The 20,217-nt window shown below is 34.6% G+C and overlaps 1 protein-coding gene across 1 annotated transcript in view; it reads left to right on the top strand.

The window, feature by feature from the left end:
* PSMD14 (proteasome 26S subunit, non-ATPase 14) overlaps positions 1 to 20,217 on the top strand; it is a 46,686-nt gene that overhangs the window by 16,277 nt on the left and 10,192 nt on the right. Inside the window, exons 5-8 of the mRNA XM_038142561.1 lie at positions 6,161 to 6,232; positions 6,553 to 6,672; positions 7,790 to 7,860; positions 8,836 to 8,986. Coding sequence (XP_037998489.1) covers positions 6,161 to 6,232; positions 6,553 to 6,672; positions 7,790 to 7,860; positions 8,836 to 8,986 — 414 coding nt within the window. The remainder of the gene's footprint in view (positions 1 to 6,160; positions 6,233 to 6,552; positions 6,673 to 7,789; positions 7,861 to 8,835; positions 8,987 to 20,217) is intronic.

A 20,217-nucleotide genomic window follows, 5' to 3' on the forward strand; every position in this document is an offset into this window, starting at 1 on the left:
ACTCTGCTTAGATTTTTAGGCTTAGCAATGTGTAAAAAATACTGTGCTGATCTAAGAAATTTCTTATTCTTTCTATCAAGATATCAGCAGGTTGTACCACTTACTTGCATAAAGTAGAGAAGAGCAGTGGTACTCTGGTGAACTTTTAAGGCCTTACTATCATTAACGCCTCTACCTCCTTTGCACACTTGCTCATGTTTGTCCTCTCTGCAGCTTGTATTTTGTAATGCCTTTTCTCCCTTGTACCAAGTTATACACACAAAGTTGAATTTATCTCCACAAAATTGAAGATTTAAGCTCACTTTTGGTGCCTCATCCTTCCATGCATCTTTTAATATGATAAATTATTATTTTATAATGATTGCCATTGCATTTATACCTCAGTTGCCTTTTCCCCCCTTACCTATATAATAAAATGTCATCTTTACCTGTTACACTTGTTCTGGAGGAGGTAGAGAAGGGTAGTGAAGAAAAATTGTGGGATGAATAAATTCAAAAGTAATCCGAGGGGGGTTTTTGTCTTTTTTTTTTTTTTTTTTTTTTTTAGATAATCTTTCTCAATTGTCTTTGGATATAACAGCTGAAAATATGTAGTGAAAGGGTTAAGTCGGCATGAAAGAATTCATTTCCACTTTAATGACCTAGCCTTGCTGGGTTAGGACGATGGGGAACATGCTTCTGACTTGTACTCCTATTGCCAATTAACACCTCCTATAACAGGTTGCCTCAGCTAGTCGTTGAAGCAGAGGCAGTAGAAATAGTTTACATGCAGCTTGTTTTTCACACTAGTTGTTTAATACTCACAAAATTAAACTATTAAAAGGTTCTTTCTTAGCTTACTGGGAAAGAAATAAAACATGATAGCAATCATTGTTTGCTTGTGTGTTCTATGTTTGTGCTTAAATTGTTCCAGTTACAAAAATAAATAGAAGTAGTAATGATCCTTCTATTTTGCACAGTAATATGTTGTTTGGTGCGTTAAAGTTGAGACGTCCTTTACAGCATTTAAGTTCACTGCCTCTGGATTTTTATTACAGTTGCCCCTGCAAAACTGGGTTTTTTTGAAGCAGGTATGATGTTTTTCAAAATCATCTTTTGTGCTATTAGCATGAAACCAGAACAGTGTTTAAGATCCATTTAAACAATGGAAAATGTATCCATTTGTGGGATATTTTGTCAGTTCCTTGTGTAATTAATCAAGTCTGCTTTCTATAACTATTTGAATAAATTTAAAATAGTACAAATAAAGAGCAGTGCTCTAAAATGACACTTTAGTTCACATTTAATAATAAAATTGGCTAAATAATTTATATGAGTTCACACTAAGAGAAAGGTGAAGCAATATACCTAAAAGTGTTAACAAATTTGCTAAAAGGCCTGAGTAGGTAACACTTCAAGGCGTTAGTTTTTATCCTGTAAGAATGGCAAATGCCTTTAACACTTCGTCAACAGGGGCTACCCAAGTAAAGGACTGCTTTTTATATTGGATCATCTCTTTAACTATTTGAAACAAAAATAGTAACATGAATAATTTAATATTACAATGTAATTTTCTGTCCATAACTAGCATGTGTTTCTTTTTTCCTTATAAGTCTTACTAAAAAACAAACAAAAAAAATGAATAGTGATAGCTTAATTTTATCAATTATTATTGAACTTGGAATTCTGCCATTCTAAACAAAAACAATCCTAAAGCTTGGTTGGGTTTTGTGAGCTGGCTATCAGGCAGCTCATTTCAGTGACTGGAAGCATAGAGTTGATTCAGAAGAAGCATTAATTTTTCAGTAACACATTGCAGTATTTTTTACAGCAGTTCTTTAATTTTAATAATTACTGTATCCAGCTTATACATGCATAGTTGGGGAAAAGAATATTCAGTATTCCTTTGTAGTTTCCAAATGTAATTTTTCTCCAGTTTTCCAAGAAATAATCCAATAAAGCTGTAGGTATGCAATATTCACTGGTTTGCAGTGAGATGGACAGTCTTCCAAAACTATGCAATGAGATAGCTGTCCTTTGAATGTGATAAAGTAACCAAAAACACCAGCAGCTCTTTTGCATTGCAGACACAAACACTTTCTTGTCTGGGTTCCTGATACCAGTTAATTTAATTTGGTGCTCTGCTTCGTAAGGATGGTGCTTCTTTGTTAAAGTTGGCAGGCAGTGAAGTTTATGAACAGCGGTAATAGCACATGCTGTGGAGGGTCAGTATTTGCCTCCATGTAGAGATTAGCTAATAAAATCTTTCTTCTTCTTTGCTTGATGAAAGAAATGCGTAAAGTTTTGTGAAAGACTACCAGAAACAGGCCAAAGAGATCTCAAAACACGTAACTCATAGGTGGCTCCCACATACTGTGTAGCTAACACGCTGAAGCTGGGGCTGTCACTCCAGGGCTGTGACATTATCAGCCATTTGTGGAAATGGAGGTGATCAGAGATGGAAGAAACTGATTTCAGTTTCCAAACGTCTCTGTTTTCAAATCATCTAAAGTCAAGTAAACTACTTGGAAGACCCAAGTTCTATTTGGCTTTATCTGTTAAATCTTTGAAGGTTTTATGTTAAGAATTTGATGAACTTTGGTTTAGAATTTTCTGTAGAAATACAAATGTGTATTTGCACAGTTTATCTTTGGTAGAAGTGCAGTTTATCTTTGGTAGGAAAATAATGTGAAACTTGACCTATGGATCATTTCCTCCTCAGGATTCCTGAATTTCAGTACTCTTTTGAGCAGTTCATTGTAATTGATATTCAAAACAAAAGAAGGAATATTAACATGAAAATTAATACACATAATTGGTACGGTGCAATGAGGGCTTAAATTTTCCCATAATCTAGCTGGTAATTAAAATCTATAAGAAGAACAGAGCAGATGGAAAGGAGATAGTGAGGTCACACAAAGAAGCATCAATGACCAAGGAAATACTTGGTATGTGCTGTGTATTTATAAGATGACTGAGAGTTAACAAACCTGCCTTGTGTACTACCATTAGCTAATTTTTACAAGTTCAGGTAAATTGGCTGAACTGCGCAGTAAGAGTGGAAACTCATGTTTAATATTTTTATTATGTCTTGCATGTGCTTAAAATGAAGCAGTGAAGTATGCTGTTGATCTCTCCTAATACTCAATGTAGTAATTTTTGTATCTATTTAAATACATTTAGTATGTAAAATCCTTCACAGTGAATACTATGGCTTTAAAAACAATAGCAAAAGTTAAGCAAGTTGGCTTGCACCAGTGAAGAATTCCCTTATGAATTAGCAGAGTTTCCTATGCTGAAAATAAATTGTTGACTATGGGTGCTGGCAACGGAAATTCAATGTAAGTTTTGAAAAAAAAAACCCCTATTTTATCTCATGGAATGCCTAAAGATTTGATAAAGTATCATATTAGGTATGCCCTCTTCTGCACCATCATCAAGGTGAATGAGCGTTTGGTAAATGAGATTTGGATGCTCCAAGGAATATAGAAATCATAAGGAGCACCCAGCTTTATTTCATACCTTCACTTAAACTAAATGTGATTCATTTGCCTTGTTACAGAAACAAAATATTTGTTTCCTCCCTGTAAGTGGTGAATCTACTGACTGATCTTTAAAATGAGAAAAGTTTTGAATAATAAGCTTTTATAAGTTGAGGACACAGGCAGCTATATAGAAGACAGAGCTTTGATTAATGCCACAGCTGCAGGACATGTGTCAGTGTGATTTTAACAAACCCTAGAAATTTCATAGAGGAGAGCTCATCCAAGAGCCATGGTCTGTGGAGTAAGCTTCAGTTCAAGCCTCCTGATTTTTGAGAAGCTAGTCTCAGTCAGACCGCAAGATTAGCCTTCCAGAAATCATGGAACTGTGCTAATCTGGGGGAGATTTTAATTACTCTATTCTTTATTTTAAAAATTACTGAATGGTGTAATGGGATGGTTGCTTACAGTGAAATGTTAAACAAAATCTGGAACAAATGTGGAATGCATTTGGTGATCACCACATGGGTATTAGGGCTCTTCCTAAAGCACAAGGTTACTAGTTATTTTTATCTTCCCTTCAGACCATCTCTGGTCTACAACTGGTGGAAAATTGAGAGAGTGTTATGTATGAAAAAAGGGTTTTGTTAACAAACTAGTAAGTTACTTTTAAAAATAAAACTCAGGTTACCTGGGCTTTTTTCTTTGCATTGATTAAGTGGAAACGTGAGTCTTTGTGCTTTCCAAATTCTAAGCGAACACTTCTAAGTGAATAGACTTAAAGTAGAAGAGATTGAGTTTAAAAAGTAAGCTGACATGCTTATGGAGGAAAAAACATGGGAACAGCATTGCATAATGATTGGGCATTTGAAGCTTTGCCAGTCAATTTAATTGCAGAAAATTCGGGATAAGTGATGCAGGTGCTCTGTCCATCTGGTTCTGGGAAGTGTTCTGAAGAACTGCATTTAGAGTGTTTCAGTGTGGATGCTAGAGGAGCACATCTCAACTGGAGCATCTCACTTTTGGGCTGAGGCTAGGCCAGGGAGATACTGGATGAAGGGGTGAGATTGATGCAAAATGGACCTTTGGTGAGAATACTGTGGAAGGTGAAAAGCAGGGCAACCTGCTGGAAGATTGATGATGAAAAGACCAGAGTGACAGAAGAATTAGGAGTGAATAGTAAGAAGTGAGGAAAAGCAGATATTGAGAGATCATGGTCAGCAGTATCAAAGTTGGAAATAGAGGTTTTTAGCTTTTAGGAAGTTGGTACAGTTAACAGATCCATGCATATATGTGAGTTTCAAAATACAAAGATTGGATTCACAATACAAAGATTGGATGTAGAACTCATAGATTCATTGACTTTAAGGGGGAAAAAAACCACAACTGAATTTTCTTACTGTCTTTATTCTGAAGACTGATGTTTTTCTGTGTGTGTGAAAATCAGAGTATGCAGAAAGGATAATTCCTGTACAAATGTAATGTGTTGATTACTTAAGTATCTGGTTTTATCTTCAGGAAGTAATGGCTTGTGTTGATCGCTGTGTCTTGTTTGGTGTCATGAGGATGCATGTTGTGTTGAATTTTTTCACTTGAAGTGAAAAATTAAGAATGTATTCACAAGGTTTTTTTTCCCCAGTTTTTCTTATAACTGTGGAATCAAAGTTCTAAATCTCTAAAGTGTTCAGTAAAGGCACCATTTTTCATCTTTTAACTTGATGTGAAGTATCTTTGTTTTTCATAGTTGCTTTGTTGCCTTTCTAAGTTTGCATCACCTCATGCAGAAGTAAGCTCTGTCTTTTCAGTGGAAATTTGGTATTTGGTAATAAAGTAATGAATGTACTGTTAATTGGCTGTGATGAGGGATGCTCATGTGGAATTCTGTATATAACAGCAATATTTCTGTTGTTGCTCAAGAAAGGGACATTTAAACTGCTGCCTCCTGTGTTTTTCAATTTCAACAGTACACAGAACCTGTTTCAACCAATCATTCACACCTGGGACAGTTGTGCTAATTTTTGAATAACTACTCATAAGGCAAAGAGCAAAGTATTTTGTTCACAGCTTTTCCACCTAGGGATCAGAGGTCCGTTTTTTCTCTCACTGTACCAGTGTATCTGCAAAGTACTCCCATAGCCTTTATCTGCAAGTCCTCTTTAGCTGAAAGCTGATGAAGCAAAGGGAAATTGCTGTTTGTGTTGGTGCCAGTTAATCATGCTAGCCCAGCAGCATTTACATTCACACCACTGTAAGAAACACATAGTTAATTGGAGAACTGGCCATATTTTACAGCTGACGAAGGTTAGCGTTGCAGCAAGGCTGACTAATGGAAACTTATCTGACTCTTAGCCTGAATGGCTTGTAACAGGTTTGTATCCAGTGTAACACTTGTCTGCTTTATATTTGACTGGCTCTGGTAAGATTGCTCTTTAGACTGTGTTGTTTGGGGTGGGGGGTGACAGGATGATGGCTGGGTGACCTATTACAAAATAATGTTAGTGACAGAAAATGCTTTTAAGAAGGGTTTGGGGATTGGGTGTGCGATTTTTTGTTTTGTTTGTAACAACTACATCTAATTCATTAAGTCACAATTACATATGCGTTTTCCTATAAGTTTTGCAATATGCAAAACAAAAGAAAATATTTAGAAACTGCAGAATAACAATGATGGTAAAAATAATTGTTTCTTCTTTTTATAGGGGCCACCAACAGATGCTCCTGCAGTCGATACAGCAGAACAGGTTTATATCTCTTCACTTGCACTGCTGAAAGTAAGTGTTCTGTGTACATACTATGTCTGAATATAATGCTGGAGTTAGAGCATCTGGCAGCAGTCCAGAGTTAATGGACTTGTGTTGCCTAAGTGCTGGCCAGACTTATTTTAAAAATAAATTAATACTGATTGAACCCTCAGAAACTTTTTTCAATTAGTTTTCCTTCGTCGGGTTTGTTTTTACTATTTTATAGTTTGTTACAGTTTCTGACAGTGCTACAAGTTGCAAATTAGAGATCAACAAAAGCTGAAAAAACTACCTCAAATCAGACTTGAACCTTCTGTTAAACATATGGTGTCATTTGTTCTTAATTCCAGATGTTGAAGCATGGTCGTGCTGGTGTCCCTATGGAAGTTATGGGTCTGATGCTTGGGGAATTTGTTGATGATTATACTGTGAGAGTGATTGATGTTTTTGCAATGCCACAGTCCGGAACGGTGAGTTCTTCGCATCTAGACCTTGATAATTTTATTTGCTTGTTTGTTTTTTTACTTAAAGTAAATTTATTTTTTAAAAGGTTTTTGTGCTTTACCTCATTGAAGCAATCTGAAGCTGTGAGTTATAATACAAACAAGTTTAACTGTTGAAGGGTTTCAGTAAAAAGAAATGTAGTCAAAACTTCTTTTTGAGCGAAGGCTAGTACTTAAGTGTGTATAGCAATATATGCAGATATTGTGTCCTTTTTTATGTATAAATATAGTATATTACATGACTTATAAGACTTATAAATTGATAACTTTTAGAACTCATATACTATGAGCCAGCAGAAATACTCAAAATGTAAGAGGTTTGATTTGAAGTGTATCATGCCCTTCAATGTGATGGTGCTATATACTTCAAACTTGCTCTCTTTGACAGATCTTAGTTGCATGGCTCTTAAATGATAGTTCCGTGATTTGAAAAAAAAAATTGTTTACATTTTGAGTAAGAATATCCATTTTATGAACAGATTAAAGAGGTGAAGAATCAAGGGGCATAATTGGAATTTATGGTGCTTTATTTTGTGTAACTGGAATAAAATGTTCTTGCAACAGTCATGGGGTAATTCCTTTGTAACTCAGAGCTGCGCGCCATGAAATTTTCAAATTCTTTTGTCCTGAGTTTATCCACGTGCATAACATAAAAATCTGCAAAAAGTCAATATGTGATATTCATGTTGAATAAAATGTGTAGAGCTGAACTTGGGACAAACAACAGGCCAGTGTTTGCAGATGAAACAGAGGAGAAAAAGGTGAATTCCTATGCCTATTTAATCATGTTTACTCATAGTAAAGATTACTTAAATAGCAATTCAAAATATTCTTTCAGCATTTAAAAAATCACATTGAAATACATTTCTAAAAATTATATTTTGCATTTAAGGGTGTTCTGTCATGTAGTATTAAAGTATTCAGATTGCCTTTTTAACAGATGCTTATGAATTTTTTTTGTGTGTGAAGTTACAAGTTAAAAGATAGTATTGCTTCATGTACAGCTACTATGATTTTTGTCTGTCTTTTTAATAATATTGCTTCATGTACAGCTACTGTGATTTTTGTCTGTCTTTTAAATCAGGGTGTCAGTGTGGAGGCAGTTGATCCTGTATTTCAAGCAAAAATGTTGGATATGCTGAAACAGACGGGAAGGTAAGGCGCTGTAAAGAGGGCTGACAGTCACAAGTACTCCCTCCACGGTTTTTAGAAGAAACGGCTGGCTTTCTGCAAAACTTGTGATCTAAGGGCTATTAATAATGTTTAAAAATAAATAATTGCCCCAAAAATTAGGTGAGTAGTGTAGCATGTAATTGAGTCCCCCTCATGCATTTCAATTGTCAGGAGATTGTCACTCCTGTTAAACCTACAGCTTTGATTATCACCCAGGAAGATTAGAATGCTGCTCAGTTTAGCATTGGCGATTACTACACAGCACCTGCTTAAAAGATTGATTTTTTTTGATTTAACCCTTTAAATAAAATTTAAAAATTTTTTGAAGTTATAGCTTACTCATGAGCAATTTTAATGAAAAGGAACGGGAAATAATTTTGCAAAAGACCCTAGTATTTAAACAAATTTTTATTTCACTCCTACCTCTCAACAGTTGTCGTCTGCTTGCTCAAATTCTTTTACTGTGGGAAAAACTTCAAAATTAATGTTAGCAAAAGGCTCAGCAGCTGAACAGAACAGTGCAAATTGCTTTTTGACTGAGTTCCTAGTTCTACTGCTGGTTTAATTGATATTTAATCCTTTCCCACCGTTGGTTCCCGTTGTCCATGTCTGAAATGGACTTTCTGCCGTGAAAATTCAACCTTCGACGCCAAGGAGTTAAAGAGTAGATATTTACTTCAAGTGCTGAAAGGGTAAAAACTGGCTCAGGGAAGGTGTGGTAACAGGGTGAAAAACTGAAAGCATGATCTACCACTGCTAATGTGTATCCCTTAATGATAGCCCTCTTTTGTCGCATTTATTCATGTCCATGTTTTCACCATACTATGGTGAGTCATTTAAATATTACTAATGGTGTTTTTTTCACAGCTCATCGTAATTTATGCCCTGATGTGTTCCTCTTTCTTCTTGTGATAAGCGTTTATATTTTTAAAAATCTCAATGTCCTCTTTGTTTCAGACCTGAGATGGTAGTTGGTTGGTATCATAGCCATCCTGGCTTTGGCTGTTGGCTGTCTGGTGTAGATATCAATACTCAGCAGAGCTTTGAAGCCTTGTCAGAAAGAGCTGTTGCTGTGGTGGTGGATCCCATTCAGAGTGTAAAAGGAAAGGTATAGTAGGCTTGCTTTTTATTTTTAAGGTACTTCAGTAAGATTTAATACTGAAGCACTGTAAATATGTGTAAGTACTTGATTTTTGAAGGCCCATACTGTAAATAAAAAAAAAAATTAAAACCAAAATCTCATTGTAAACGAAAATATCACTTCCACTTTGTTCTGCAGCTTACATAAGTAGTCCCTAAACAGGCTAGAAGTCTTTGATATTGTCAATACACATAAACAAGCATAATCCTCTCTTAATATTTTGCTATTCAGGTGTCACTCAACAGGTTTACAACTAATAATCCAAGTATACACTGTTTTATATATTAAATTTTAGCTACAAATTCTGAGATCAGTTACTAACAGATTGGAATAGGTTCAGAGCCTTAACATGGGCACTAAGAATGCATTGATTTGCAGGCGTTGCATATGATGATTTTAATTAAAATTTCTATTCCAAATGTTTTGGGCAATAAAACTTTACAGAGAGGTTGATATCAAGCATTTGAATTTTTGAGAAGTGTGCAGATAAATGATTACGTACGTTAAATTATTATGAAAAGAGATTTTAACTTGCAAAGCATATTGGGTTATAGTTGTCCTTTGTTGAAATCTCTTTTGTTCTTGTTTAGTTCTCTTTTTATTTCTTTCTAGCCCCATATGCCATTTTCCTATTTCCTGCCTCATGACAGCAGGGAGCAGCTCTATTATCACCTTCACAGAGCTGTCTGCAAATGTGAGAGGCAATTCGATTTTGCTCAACCACAGGGAGAGTGGATTAGAAAAACTACAGAACGTACAGAAATTGGCTAGGTGGTTTACTGCTTTAAAATACTGCTGAGGTGTTTTGTTTGAGCATGCACTCCCATTGTACTGTAGAATAATTATTGAAATGCGTCATGGTCTATATGGATGATATTCATGTAAATTTATAAATATTTCAAAAGTGTTCGTCTTCTATAAAACTGTAGTATCATATTTCCTGTGAGGCAGAACTTATTAAAGATACCAAACTATGAGTTCACTTAATTTCATAGCAGAATGTTCTGAAGCTACAGTTGCTTTTCAGTTTTTTGTGGTTTTTTTTTTTTTAATTCTGAATTTTATAGCAAATACATTTATGTAACAGGCAATCAAAAATTATTAGCTTCTGGTTGTTTAGAAGGTATTAGATCTGTATAAATTTTGTTCCTTTTTTAATTGCTTAAAGTGCAGAAGAAAATACAGGTAGTCTGGGGGGGTGGGGTTGTGAGATGCAGAAGAATACTTAATTATTCCTAACTTATTTTTCCTAGAACTTTTTTTCCCACTCCAGTTGAAATGTTGAAATAGGATTCTTTTTGTTTTGTGAAAATATAATTGTCAAGACTATTATTAGTAATTAATTTAGACCTCACTAACTATTAAATCCATTAAGAAGAAAAGCCTCCCAATAAGTCACACTGCACACTTGCTCACTAAGTGCTTCTTTTTAAAATAATTGTATTGCCACTGTTGTTTGACATAGATGTCTGTCCTTGAGATCATTGAGATCTTCAATAAAGTAATCTTTGGCATATTTATTTTGGATGTGAATAAATTTTTGTCCATCTAAGCATTTCTCAGTTACAGCTGCTCTTATGGCATTGCTGCCAGTACTTGAGATTACTGGAAGTCTTGTAATGTTTGTTTTTCATACACATTTTTAGCTGCTACAGTCAGATTAAATTACGTTCTCAGGTTTCATGTTAAAAAAAATTTACATCTGTCATGTTTCTGGCAAGTGCATCTTTTAAAGCTTAGAAATAAAAAGAATCTCCCAAATTATGAATACCACTTGTAATTAACTTCTTGATTTGGAAGATGTGGAATGTGTTCGAGTTTTATGATCCTGGTTGGCAAGATCGCTTACATTAAGAGTGTTTGGATTGTCAATGAACTGAGAGAAGAACAGATATGTTATTGTTCAAGGGGCTTTCTTAGGTGAGGTTCCAGTGCTTCATGTGCCTGGTTAACTTATCATGGCACCCAGAGCCTCTTTGTGTGCTACAGAGCTATTTCAGGAAAGTATCTGCATTTGCCAGCATGAAGAGCCACTTGCAGAGGTAATTTTGCTGGTGTAGTAACCATTATACTGGTGAGCTTTAGCTACATGAGTCCAAGATCATTACTCATTATACCTTACACTAGCAGGACTGTCTGGCAAAAAAATACAGTGAACATGTGGCATAGAAGATTTTAATATGGCTTGTTTTGTCTGAGATTTGATGTATTTAAAAGCAAAGCCCAAAATAGCACATTAGCTAATTTTGAAGCTGCCTCAGGGCAGGTCCATGCCCATATAAATTGCCATAGTTTGTGGTCAGTGAAGCAGTCATGGCTGTGCTAGTGAAGAATAACTGGAGCAGAGGTTATTTTCATGTGTCAGGAAGTTGCAGTGAATTCTGATGAGGAATCTCAGGTTCACCTTGACTAGCTAAAACATTAAAAAGCAGTTTGCCCTGTTACTGTGGAAAAGGAAAACTTGTTAACTTCTTTGTTAACTGTCTTGTCCCCATACACGTTTTCTACATAGCACAGGGATGTATGATTGCAGTTTAAAAATAAATATACCTGTGATTCTCATCAGTTAAAAAAAAGCCAATCATTTTATGTCTTAAAGCCAATGAGCAAAAATAAAAAGTAGTATAAAAAATCCTTATATAAAAATAAACCCCTCATATCCATCTGTGGATTTAATGCCAATTGCTTTAATGACCATTTTAGGACTGGCATATTTTTGCGTAAATATAGTAGGATACATGAAGGACAAGTAATTCCAAATACTGACCTTACTATTCTGCATACATATTCTTGCACACAGATTAGGTTTTTTCATGACTGTGTACCATATTTTGGAATATTTAGGCTAATAGTGCTCTAATTGTCTGTAAAATAAACTTGTAACAGAGCAGTGAGTTTGAACTGAAGGTCAGTGGTCTCGGAACCCAGAAAGGAAAAGCTTTGTTTTAACTTTTTTTTTTTTTTTTTAGCTTGGTTTCTTTGAATGAAATCAAAGTAAACATGCTGAAATATGGCCAATGGGGCAACCTGGCTAGCTGTTGTTTCATTTTATACTTACTAATAAACTTTTCTTTTATCCCCTCCAGTTTTTCAATCTGTGCAATGGGAGCTGTAATAATATTTAGAATATTTCACAGAAGCAGTAATTTCATTAAAGATCTGGAATAAAGCTAAATATTGACATTTCATATTAATTTCCAACATACACTTTGAAATGTCTGTACAGAGAACCATAAACCTTTGCCAAATGTTAAAAATAAATGTGTTTTTTTGGACCTTAACTTAGCAGCTGTTCATCACCTCTTAAGGAAAATATAACTATACTAAACCCACTGTATCATAGTAGCTTTAACTCCAAAAGCATTAACTTAATGCGTTGTACTCACTATATTGTTAAATTAATTTAAAAGAAAAAAAGGTGGTGTTTTCTTTTTTGACCTGTTTTAAACTTTGTATCTTTATTATAACAAAATCACCATTTTAAATATTTTGTTCTTCTGAGAGAGTTAACTGGTTTCCCTTGATTAAGAATTGCTTGCATAAGGATCGATAAAATATCCAAAATTGCCAGAAGTCCATTTTGTACATCTGAGAAACTTGTTGGTACTGTGGTGTTTAGCAGGATTGGTAGCAAAATCTATTACTCATACAGCAAACTTTCATTTCTGTTAAACCATATTTTTTTCTAGCAAGGCACTGTCTGAAGTATTTGTAGGAAGATCTGTTGATTTATGGCAAAATTCTTTTTTTAATTGTTTGCTGAGGAAAATAGTTGTCTTTGCAATAACTTTTTTATAAATTCTGTTTCAGTCACCTCAGACAGTTAGAAACAAATATGCTATGCATCTTAATCTTGTGCTTAAAACCAGATCCTGCCGCATTCATAAGAGGATTTTGCTGTGGTGCTTTATCCTTATCTTAAACTCATTCAGATGGTAAAAGAAAATAAATATGTACATTTGGGTAGCCTGGTAAATCAAAGTAATTCTAGTTGATCTCTGTAGATCATCTAGCCCAACTTTGTGGTGAGCAAAATTTCAACATTGAGTTCAGATCCGCTCACTTAGTGTTTTGTCCACTTGAGTCTTGAGATTCAACAGCCTCATGCCAATTCCTGTTCCAATATTTTATTTTTCTTGCAGTTAGTTTTTTTCCTTTGTATGCATATGGTCAGCAGCTGCTCTTTTCAGTTTATTACTACTGTCTGCTGCCACATACATCATTGAAGAGCCTTGTCCTGTGGTCCAAGCAACCTCTTCTGGAATTGGAAGGGTTTTACTTCAAAGAGGCAGAATGTGGGCTGTAGTCTGAAACCATTTTGTGCATGCAGTTTCTTTTTATTGGTAGTTGAAAATTGCTTTCTTTTGTTCAGCTTATGAGATCTTCAGAATTTTATTCAAAAATGAGTAAAAAATGTGCTGAACTTTATAATTTGTTATTTCAGTAATTTTTGAAGTATGAAAAAAGTTACTCTTGTCGTGCTGGAGGGAGAGAAAGACACATGCTTGTTTTATTCTCCTTGTACAAATGAAAACCCTGGGGAGAGCTGGAGGACTTATTTTAGCAACCTCTTTCCCCTTTTTTGTTCATTGGTACTTGTAAATCTAAGTGACCACCTGTGCATAATTAGTGATCTATATGAGCATTACGGATCTGTTAATACCTGGTTTCAGGTTTTTTTCTCTTCAGAGTAATAGATGTTAATTTTGCTGCATGCTGGCCATAAAAATAGAGATTTGCAAGTAGTTTTGATCTCTTGCTACTTTTATGTTCCAGTTTAGATTAAATTGCCTATGTATTACATCGTTTCAGATTGGTGACTTCGTTTTTGTGCTGCACATCTTCCCAGTTTATCAAGACAAATGTGTGTGTGAATGGTTTCATAACTTGGTAATTACTTGTTAGTCTAAAACACTGAAACCAGTAGCAGACAGCGATTTAACAATTAATTTCCTGAATATTGGAATTACCATCTAGCTACAAGATGTTCTTCAGCTGAGCATGTTTTACACCAGTTTTTTGAAATATTGCATGGTTTTAAAACTCCACTCTTTTATCAAAGTGCTATTATTTTTCCTTTGAACTTGTCTTTTTCCTTTCTTTGTTTGAATTAACCACTGGATTTAAAGAGGCTTTGTTATTTAAGAAGGCAGAAAAAGAGCAATCCTTGAAGCAAGATGTATGGAGACACTAGTGTAATGCCTGAGATTTAAAATAGCCCATTAAGAATTAAGTTTGTGAGAAGTGTAAACAGATTGGAGCCTCCTAATAAGACTTTTTTAATATACCTAGCTCCTCCAGCCCACTTCATGCACTTGTCTAGATCGTGAGTTTGACTTAGTCTTCCCTAGACACAAATTAATTCCACAGTCTTCAGGGTACAGTTAAAAATAAGTAACACAGTTGAAATTAGTAATTAAAAACAGCCAAACTAAACAGTGAATTGACTGTATTGTCACTACTTTGGAGACGTATCTGTTTATTGTGAATCATTATGCAGATAGCATTTAGAGGAAAATGTATTTTAAAACAGGATGCCTACAGTTTTGTCAGAATCTTTTATACCTGGAACAACTTCCATTGTTAGAACTGGATTTGCTAATACTTTCCTATTGTAAATGGAAAAATTCTAAAATGGATAACATAACTTTGCAGTATGTAATTTTGATGGATGTATCAAGGGTACCTTTCTGGACATTATGCACAGTGTGTAGTACATACAGTAATGTGCTATTTCTTGCCCTTGACTGGACAGAAACATTATGGTTTGATCTAGGCAAGAACTAAGTTTCAATAGGAGCCTGGTTTGGAGAGTAAGGAAGTTGTATGTTTGTGCTGGGTTTGATCACTGTTGATTCAGTAAAGATTGATGTTCTTTGGCTTGGAGAATCACATTTGTGAGAGATGAATTGTGTCTGCATCATCACACTGTTGGCCACTTGGCATTTTCAGTTCAGGCTGTGTAAACCTAGGCATAAACCACATAGTTTTATTATTGCCAGTGCACCACTGTTTTCTTACATTTTCTAGAGTGGTTATGCATATCCAGATTCACATATTTTGCATATTTTGCCTCCTGTTTTTTTAATGGAGTGCTGAAATTGTTAGTATCAATCCTAATGTTCCAAAATTTGTTCTGTAATGTCCTTTGGACTTCTGATTTAATTAAGTCATGTATGTTTACCTACTAAACCATTTACGTAGGTTACTTGAGTTCATGCCCTTCCCTAAAACAGAAAGTTCTAAGACTTAATTGAAAAGTATTAAATGTTTAATTTCCTTTTCCTGTGGTGAATGTAGAATAGTCCATTTATCTTCATTAAAGCATATAGCTTTAAAACTTGTGGCTCAGCTACATGGGAGTTATGGATGCATGCCCTCACTTGTCAAGATAAATGTATTATGCTGTAGTTCTCTTCCCCTTCCAGTATGGATATTGAAGTTGTACTGCAGATTTGACCACAAGTAAATAATTCTCTAAGGATAGAGAAGGGAAATGCACATACTCCTAGGAATATGTTTTCCAGAGCTAAAATTGACATTTTATAAATAATTTCCATGTTGCAAACTTCAAACTCACAATCACAGCAATTCAGTGATATGCATTTGGCATGAGTCAGTTTCAGTTCTTAGTGCTTTTCATTGGAAATGGCATAAAAAGTACGATTTCTTTGAATTTTTTATGTTGTGGGCTTGCAGGGGACAGAAGATGTTCTTCACTTGTAGTTGTCTAACAGTGCATGGCAGCATAAATAACGAAATGGTCATAAACCTGAGCTGCACTTCTCTGGTCACGTGTTCCATTTCATTTTTAAAGAATCTAGAAACAAACTAAGCAGTTGATAACAGGTCAGTTGCAGGTGATAAAAGAGATTTTAGATGGGACATTACTTCTTTTTCCACACCTGGCAGAACCACACTCTATCCTTTGCAGTTGTCTTTAAGCACTGGTATGTTTGTTCATAAACATATGGCATAAACAATGCATTGCTATTTGAATTCCAAGGATACAATGCATTTTTAAAGATAGTCACCATATGCCATAGATTCTTCACTGGAAAAATATTGATGTTAGATTTTTTTAAAATTTAAACAATAAAGACTGACTTATGCCTAACTGATGTTTACCACTAAAATATAGTGGGACTTGAAAAACAAAGCTATTTCATTCAGTATTGTTTAGATATTTAATGTTGGAAGGGATTTAAGAATCAAGTGTGTAAAGTACTCTTGAATTAATCTGTATTTTTAAATACCCCACAAAGTTATGATGCCTGTTTTAGAGTAACTGATAATATTCAAGTATTATCAGTATCTGATAGTAAGAAACTATAGCATATATAGTGTGATAGCATTCACACTTGCAGGAGAAGCTAAAAAAGTCTGGCTACTAAATACCCTAAATTTTCATCAAGCCATTATTTTTAATAACTGTGTGGAGACAGTAAGAGGCCAGTTTTCTCTGGCTAACAGTTGAGGTGTCCAGTGCTCATCTTAGATTGTGAGTAAATTTTAATAATATTAATTATAGCTGTCCTGAAATTTACACAGGACATAATTGTAAATTTTCTTCCTAAAAATACATTCTGTGGACTCTAGTGTGGGCTGTTGACCCCAGGCAAATGCTAAAAAAATGCTGTGTAGTTATTGTTTTTTAGATTATTATGCATTTTGAAGCTAAGACAGATGTACAAAAAGATGCAGTTTTTATTTTGTATTGGCAGCTTCCAAATATTTAGTATCTATTTCCAAGAACTGCAATTAGTAAAGCATCCATGGTACTGAAATCCACACATCCCACAAGCTAATTATATTTGCAAGGTCAGATTGAATACATATTTTCAGAAAAATAAAGGGTTATATAAATGTGTCTTCTACTTGGCTGTTATATCACAGTTTGTTGATCTGGAGTATAATGTGTACAATTCACAAATTTGTCTGATAACAGAAAGTGGTGTGTGATTGTGTTTATTTTACTAACCAGTATATTCACAGCAATCACTTCCAAATATCTCTCCAGTAAAGATGTGTTAATTACAAAACAGACAAGGTCTTCTATTATATTAAAGCTACTAACAAGAAGACAGCAGGAATCACACATGTAAATAGCATCATCAACCCCTATTTTAGTCCTCTGTTTTGATCTGTGAGTTGCGCATAGACCAAAGGTGCTATTAAAGACTCAGTATATGAAATAGGCAGCATTATATGAACAAAATTTATTCAACAAGAAAACAGACCTTTAACATGAATTTAACAAGCCTGAGAAATTATAAACTCTCATATGCTGCAGATTCATGCAGTGATAATAAACAAAAAAGGAAAGTAAGAGGTTTCCTTAAGCTAGCCAAACTGCTAATGGTTTTGTTATAAGCTGTCTGCTGTTGAAATGACCTCTGAAAAGTCTGGAGACACTTACACAAGGAAAAATTAAATGGTCAGAGTGGTGAAAGAGTTGCACTATGGAAGTGCATTTTTAAAAATTTACCTTCAAATTTCTGGAAAGCATCCCAATAACATAGACTTCTGGTTAACTTTTTAACATCTTTTTAGGAAAGGAATTTAGAATGAAGCTCGGAAACAAATTTTTACAAGAAGAATACATGCTGTATTATATTATATAGGTAACTTAAGTACAAAGAAAGCTTAAATTTTGTGGTTGGAAAATACTGACTTTTTACAACAAAAATCTAAGCAATAGAGTGCTGGTTTGTGCTGGGTTTAATTAATACTTAGAAGTTCTTTGTTCAAAATACTGTGTCTAAAGGTTCCATCATAGAATAGGGGGTGACCATGTTTCTGTCATCAGTCTGCATCATTCTGTACTTCGAAATACACAAACATAGAGAGGAGACTTCAACTTGTACACACCTCCAAGTGCTCACTGGGGCTTTTTTCTTGGATCTTACTGTGGCGTAATTAACACCTACTTCACCCATTGCTCATTAGTACACTGGACATTAATGAGTCTATTTATTTTTATGTAATCCTCTAAAGGCGGGACAGATTTATGCTCACTATGAAAAAAAGCAACTACATTTCATAGAAATGAATATGTAGAATTTATTGTTGTATTTATGTTTTTATTGTGTATTAGGTCTAAATTTAGCCTCCAGGTTGCTGAGCATGTTAGTTTCTTTAAGATGGTTGCTATAGTGATAGCAGCAAATTCCTTTAATCTTAGTGTAGTTAAAGTATTTAGTTACCACTGGTCATCAGAGTGCAACTAAGATGAAAAATAACATTTGCACATCTACTTTTTGTACCCCTCTGAGATTGTAGGAATTGTAATTTTATCCCTTTTAAAAGCATAATATTTGGTATTTGTGATCTCAGTTTTTCATAATGCTTTCTGTTAGATTTATATTTGCTCTACTTAGGAAATACTTGCATGTCATTTTTTTCAGGAGGAGAGATAGAGAGTGCAGTGTTTTCCCATGCTGCTTGTACCCAAAACATAATGAAAGTTACTTCTGCTCAGAATTAAGATGTTTGAGCAATATTCAGTATCATTCATAAATAATTCAGGAACTTGTTCTCATATTTTAATGTGAAATTTAACTAACCTGAAAACTCTAACCAAAATGTTGAATTTTCTTGTTAAAAAAAAAAAAAAAAAGTTAAATAATTTTTTTTTAAATTTCACATGGCTCAAGCCCCAAAACAAATCTATGCTGGACAATGCCATTCTTTCTGGATAAGCTCAACGTTGTCTAATAATGTCCTCAGTTAAATTCAGGTCCAGATATGGGGTTGTTAGTAAGTTATAAAGCAACTCCTTGTCATTCTAGTATACTGCCCAGTTCATGTTTCTTGCTCCTCAGGGTAAATTTTTGCTTGCTTAGGTTTTTTTCCATTGTCTAGCTAGTCTCTGGAGAACTGCAGGTGTGCTTTTTTGGGGTTTTTTTTTTTTTTTTTGCCTTGCTTTGCTTGACTTTTTAATTTATACTGCCTGTTTGTTATGGTTGAGCATTTCCAGATGTTGATAAATTAGAGCTTCTGGTTAAAATGGAATACAAAGATATATACAAAAGCTTGTCACAAGTGTTCTAAGAGAAAGAAAAATTGTGAAAAAATTTAAAAACCACAATTACTTCTTATGTTATGAGAAGGAATGTATAGATATATAGTAACTGTTTTAGATATTTCTGAGAATTATTCTTTATGTAATTCTTTTTTTGTAGCATTGATATCAGATAGCATACTTCTGCTGCATTCTAAATCTGAATTGTGGTTTTTTTTGTTGTGAAGAAAAAAAAATCACCGGTAACTCACTTTAACTGGATCGTAACTGAACATTGTTAATAAAGAAGATCTTTTTTGGAAGGATTTCTGCAAGCAATTTGAAAACATGGCATATGCAGGTGGATCTGGCCAGCAGAGAGACCAAGCAATAGCCCTTAGTGGCACTCAGTCAACACCACTGTCTCACTTGGGTCTCAAAAGTAAACCACAACTGGTGATAAGTTTGTGGTTTTTTTCTGTTTACACCTGATGATTTTTTTGTTATAAATACTTGCCAATTAATTTCATCTCCACATGAAGGACCTCAATGTTTTTTCTTTTAATCCTAAAAACTACATATTATTTAGTTATTAATATTTGTGTAAATGGAGAGGAAAGTGCTGGAACAAGGTGGGAGACTCTGTCACTTTCTCTGCAGGTTTTCAGTAATGGTGGTTGATTTCTTGTCTGTTCAGCGTAAACAAGGTTCAAGTCTAATTCCTCAGAATATCAAACCAGCCATGTAAATGCATCTGTTGTCCAACTCACAGTACAGAGAAGAAAAGAATAAAAATTATTATAGAAAAGCTGTTTAAAGGAGATTTAAGTTAATAACTCTCCAAACACATGCAGACAAGATGCCTGCAAAGTCTGCTTGGTACTGTTTTAGTGGACGTGCGAGGCTATACCTGCCCTGGTCCAGTTAAAAGACTGGAACCTAAACAGGAATTATTCTTGCAGTTACAAACCTGTGCTGGTCAGCACACAGTAAGAGTGGGTTTGAGTGTATTGTTGGCACGTTCTTAGGTCTGTTTCAGCTTCTATAGGTTTTGGACGGAGGTGGGGGTCTAATTGTGTGGGACCTTGAATTTCTCTTTGCAAAAATTTTCATAGATGAATTTAGCACAGGACAGAGTAAGAATCAGTGATGGGTTTACATTATTTGCAATAAAATAGCACTGAATACTACCTAC

This window comes from Motacilla alba, chromosome 7, assembly GCF_015832195.1.
Source record: "Motacilla alba alba isolate MOTALB_02 chromosome 7, Motacilla_alba_V1.0_pri, whole genome shotgun sequence".
Lineage (NCBI taxonomy): Eukaryota > Metazoa > Chordata > Aves > Passeriformes > Motacillidae > Motacilla > Motacilla alba.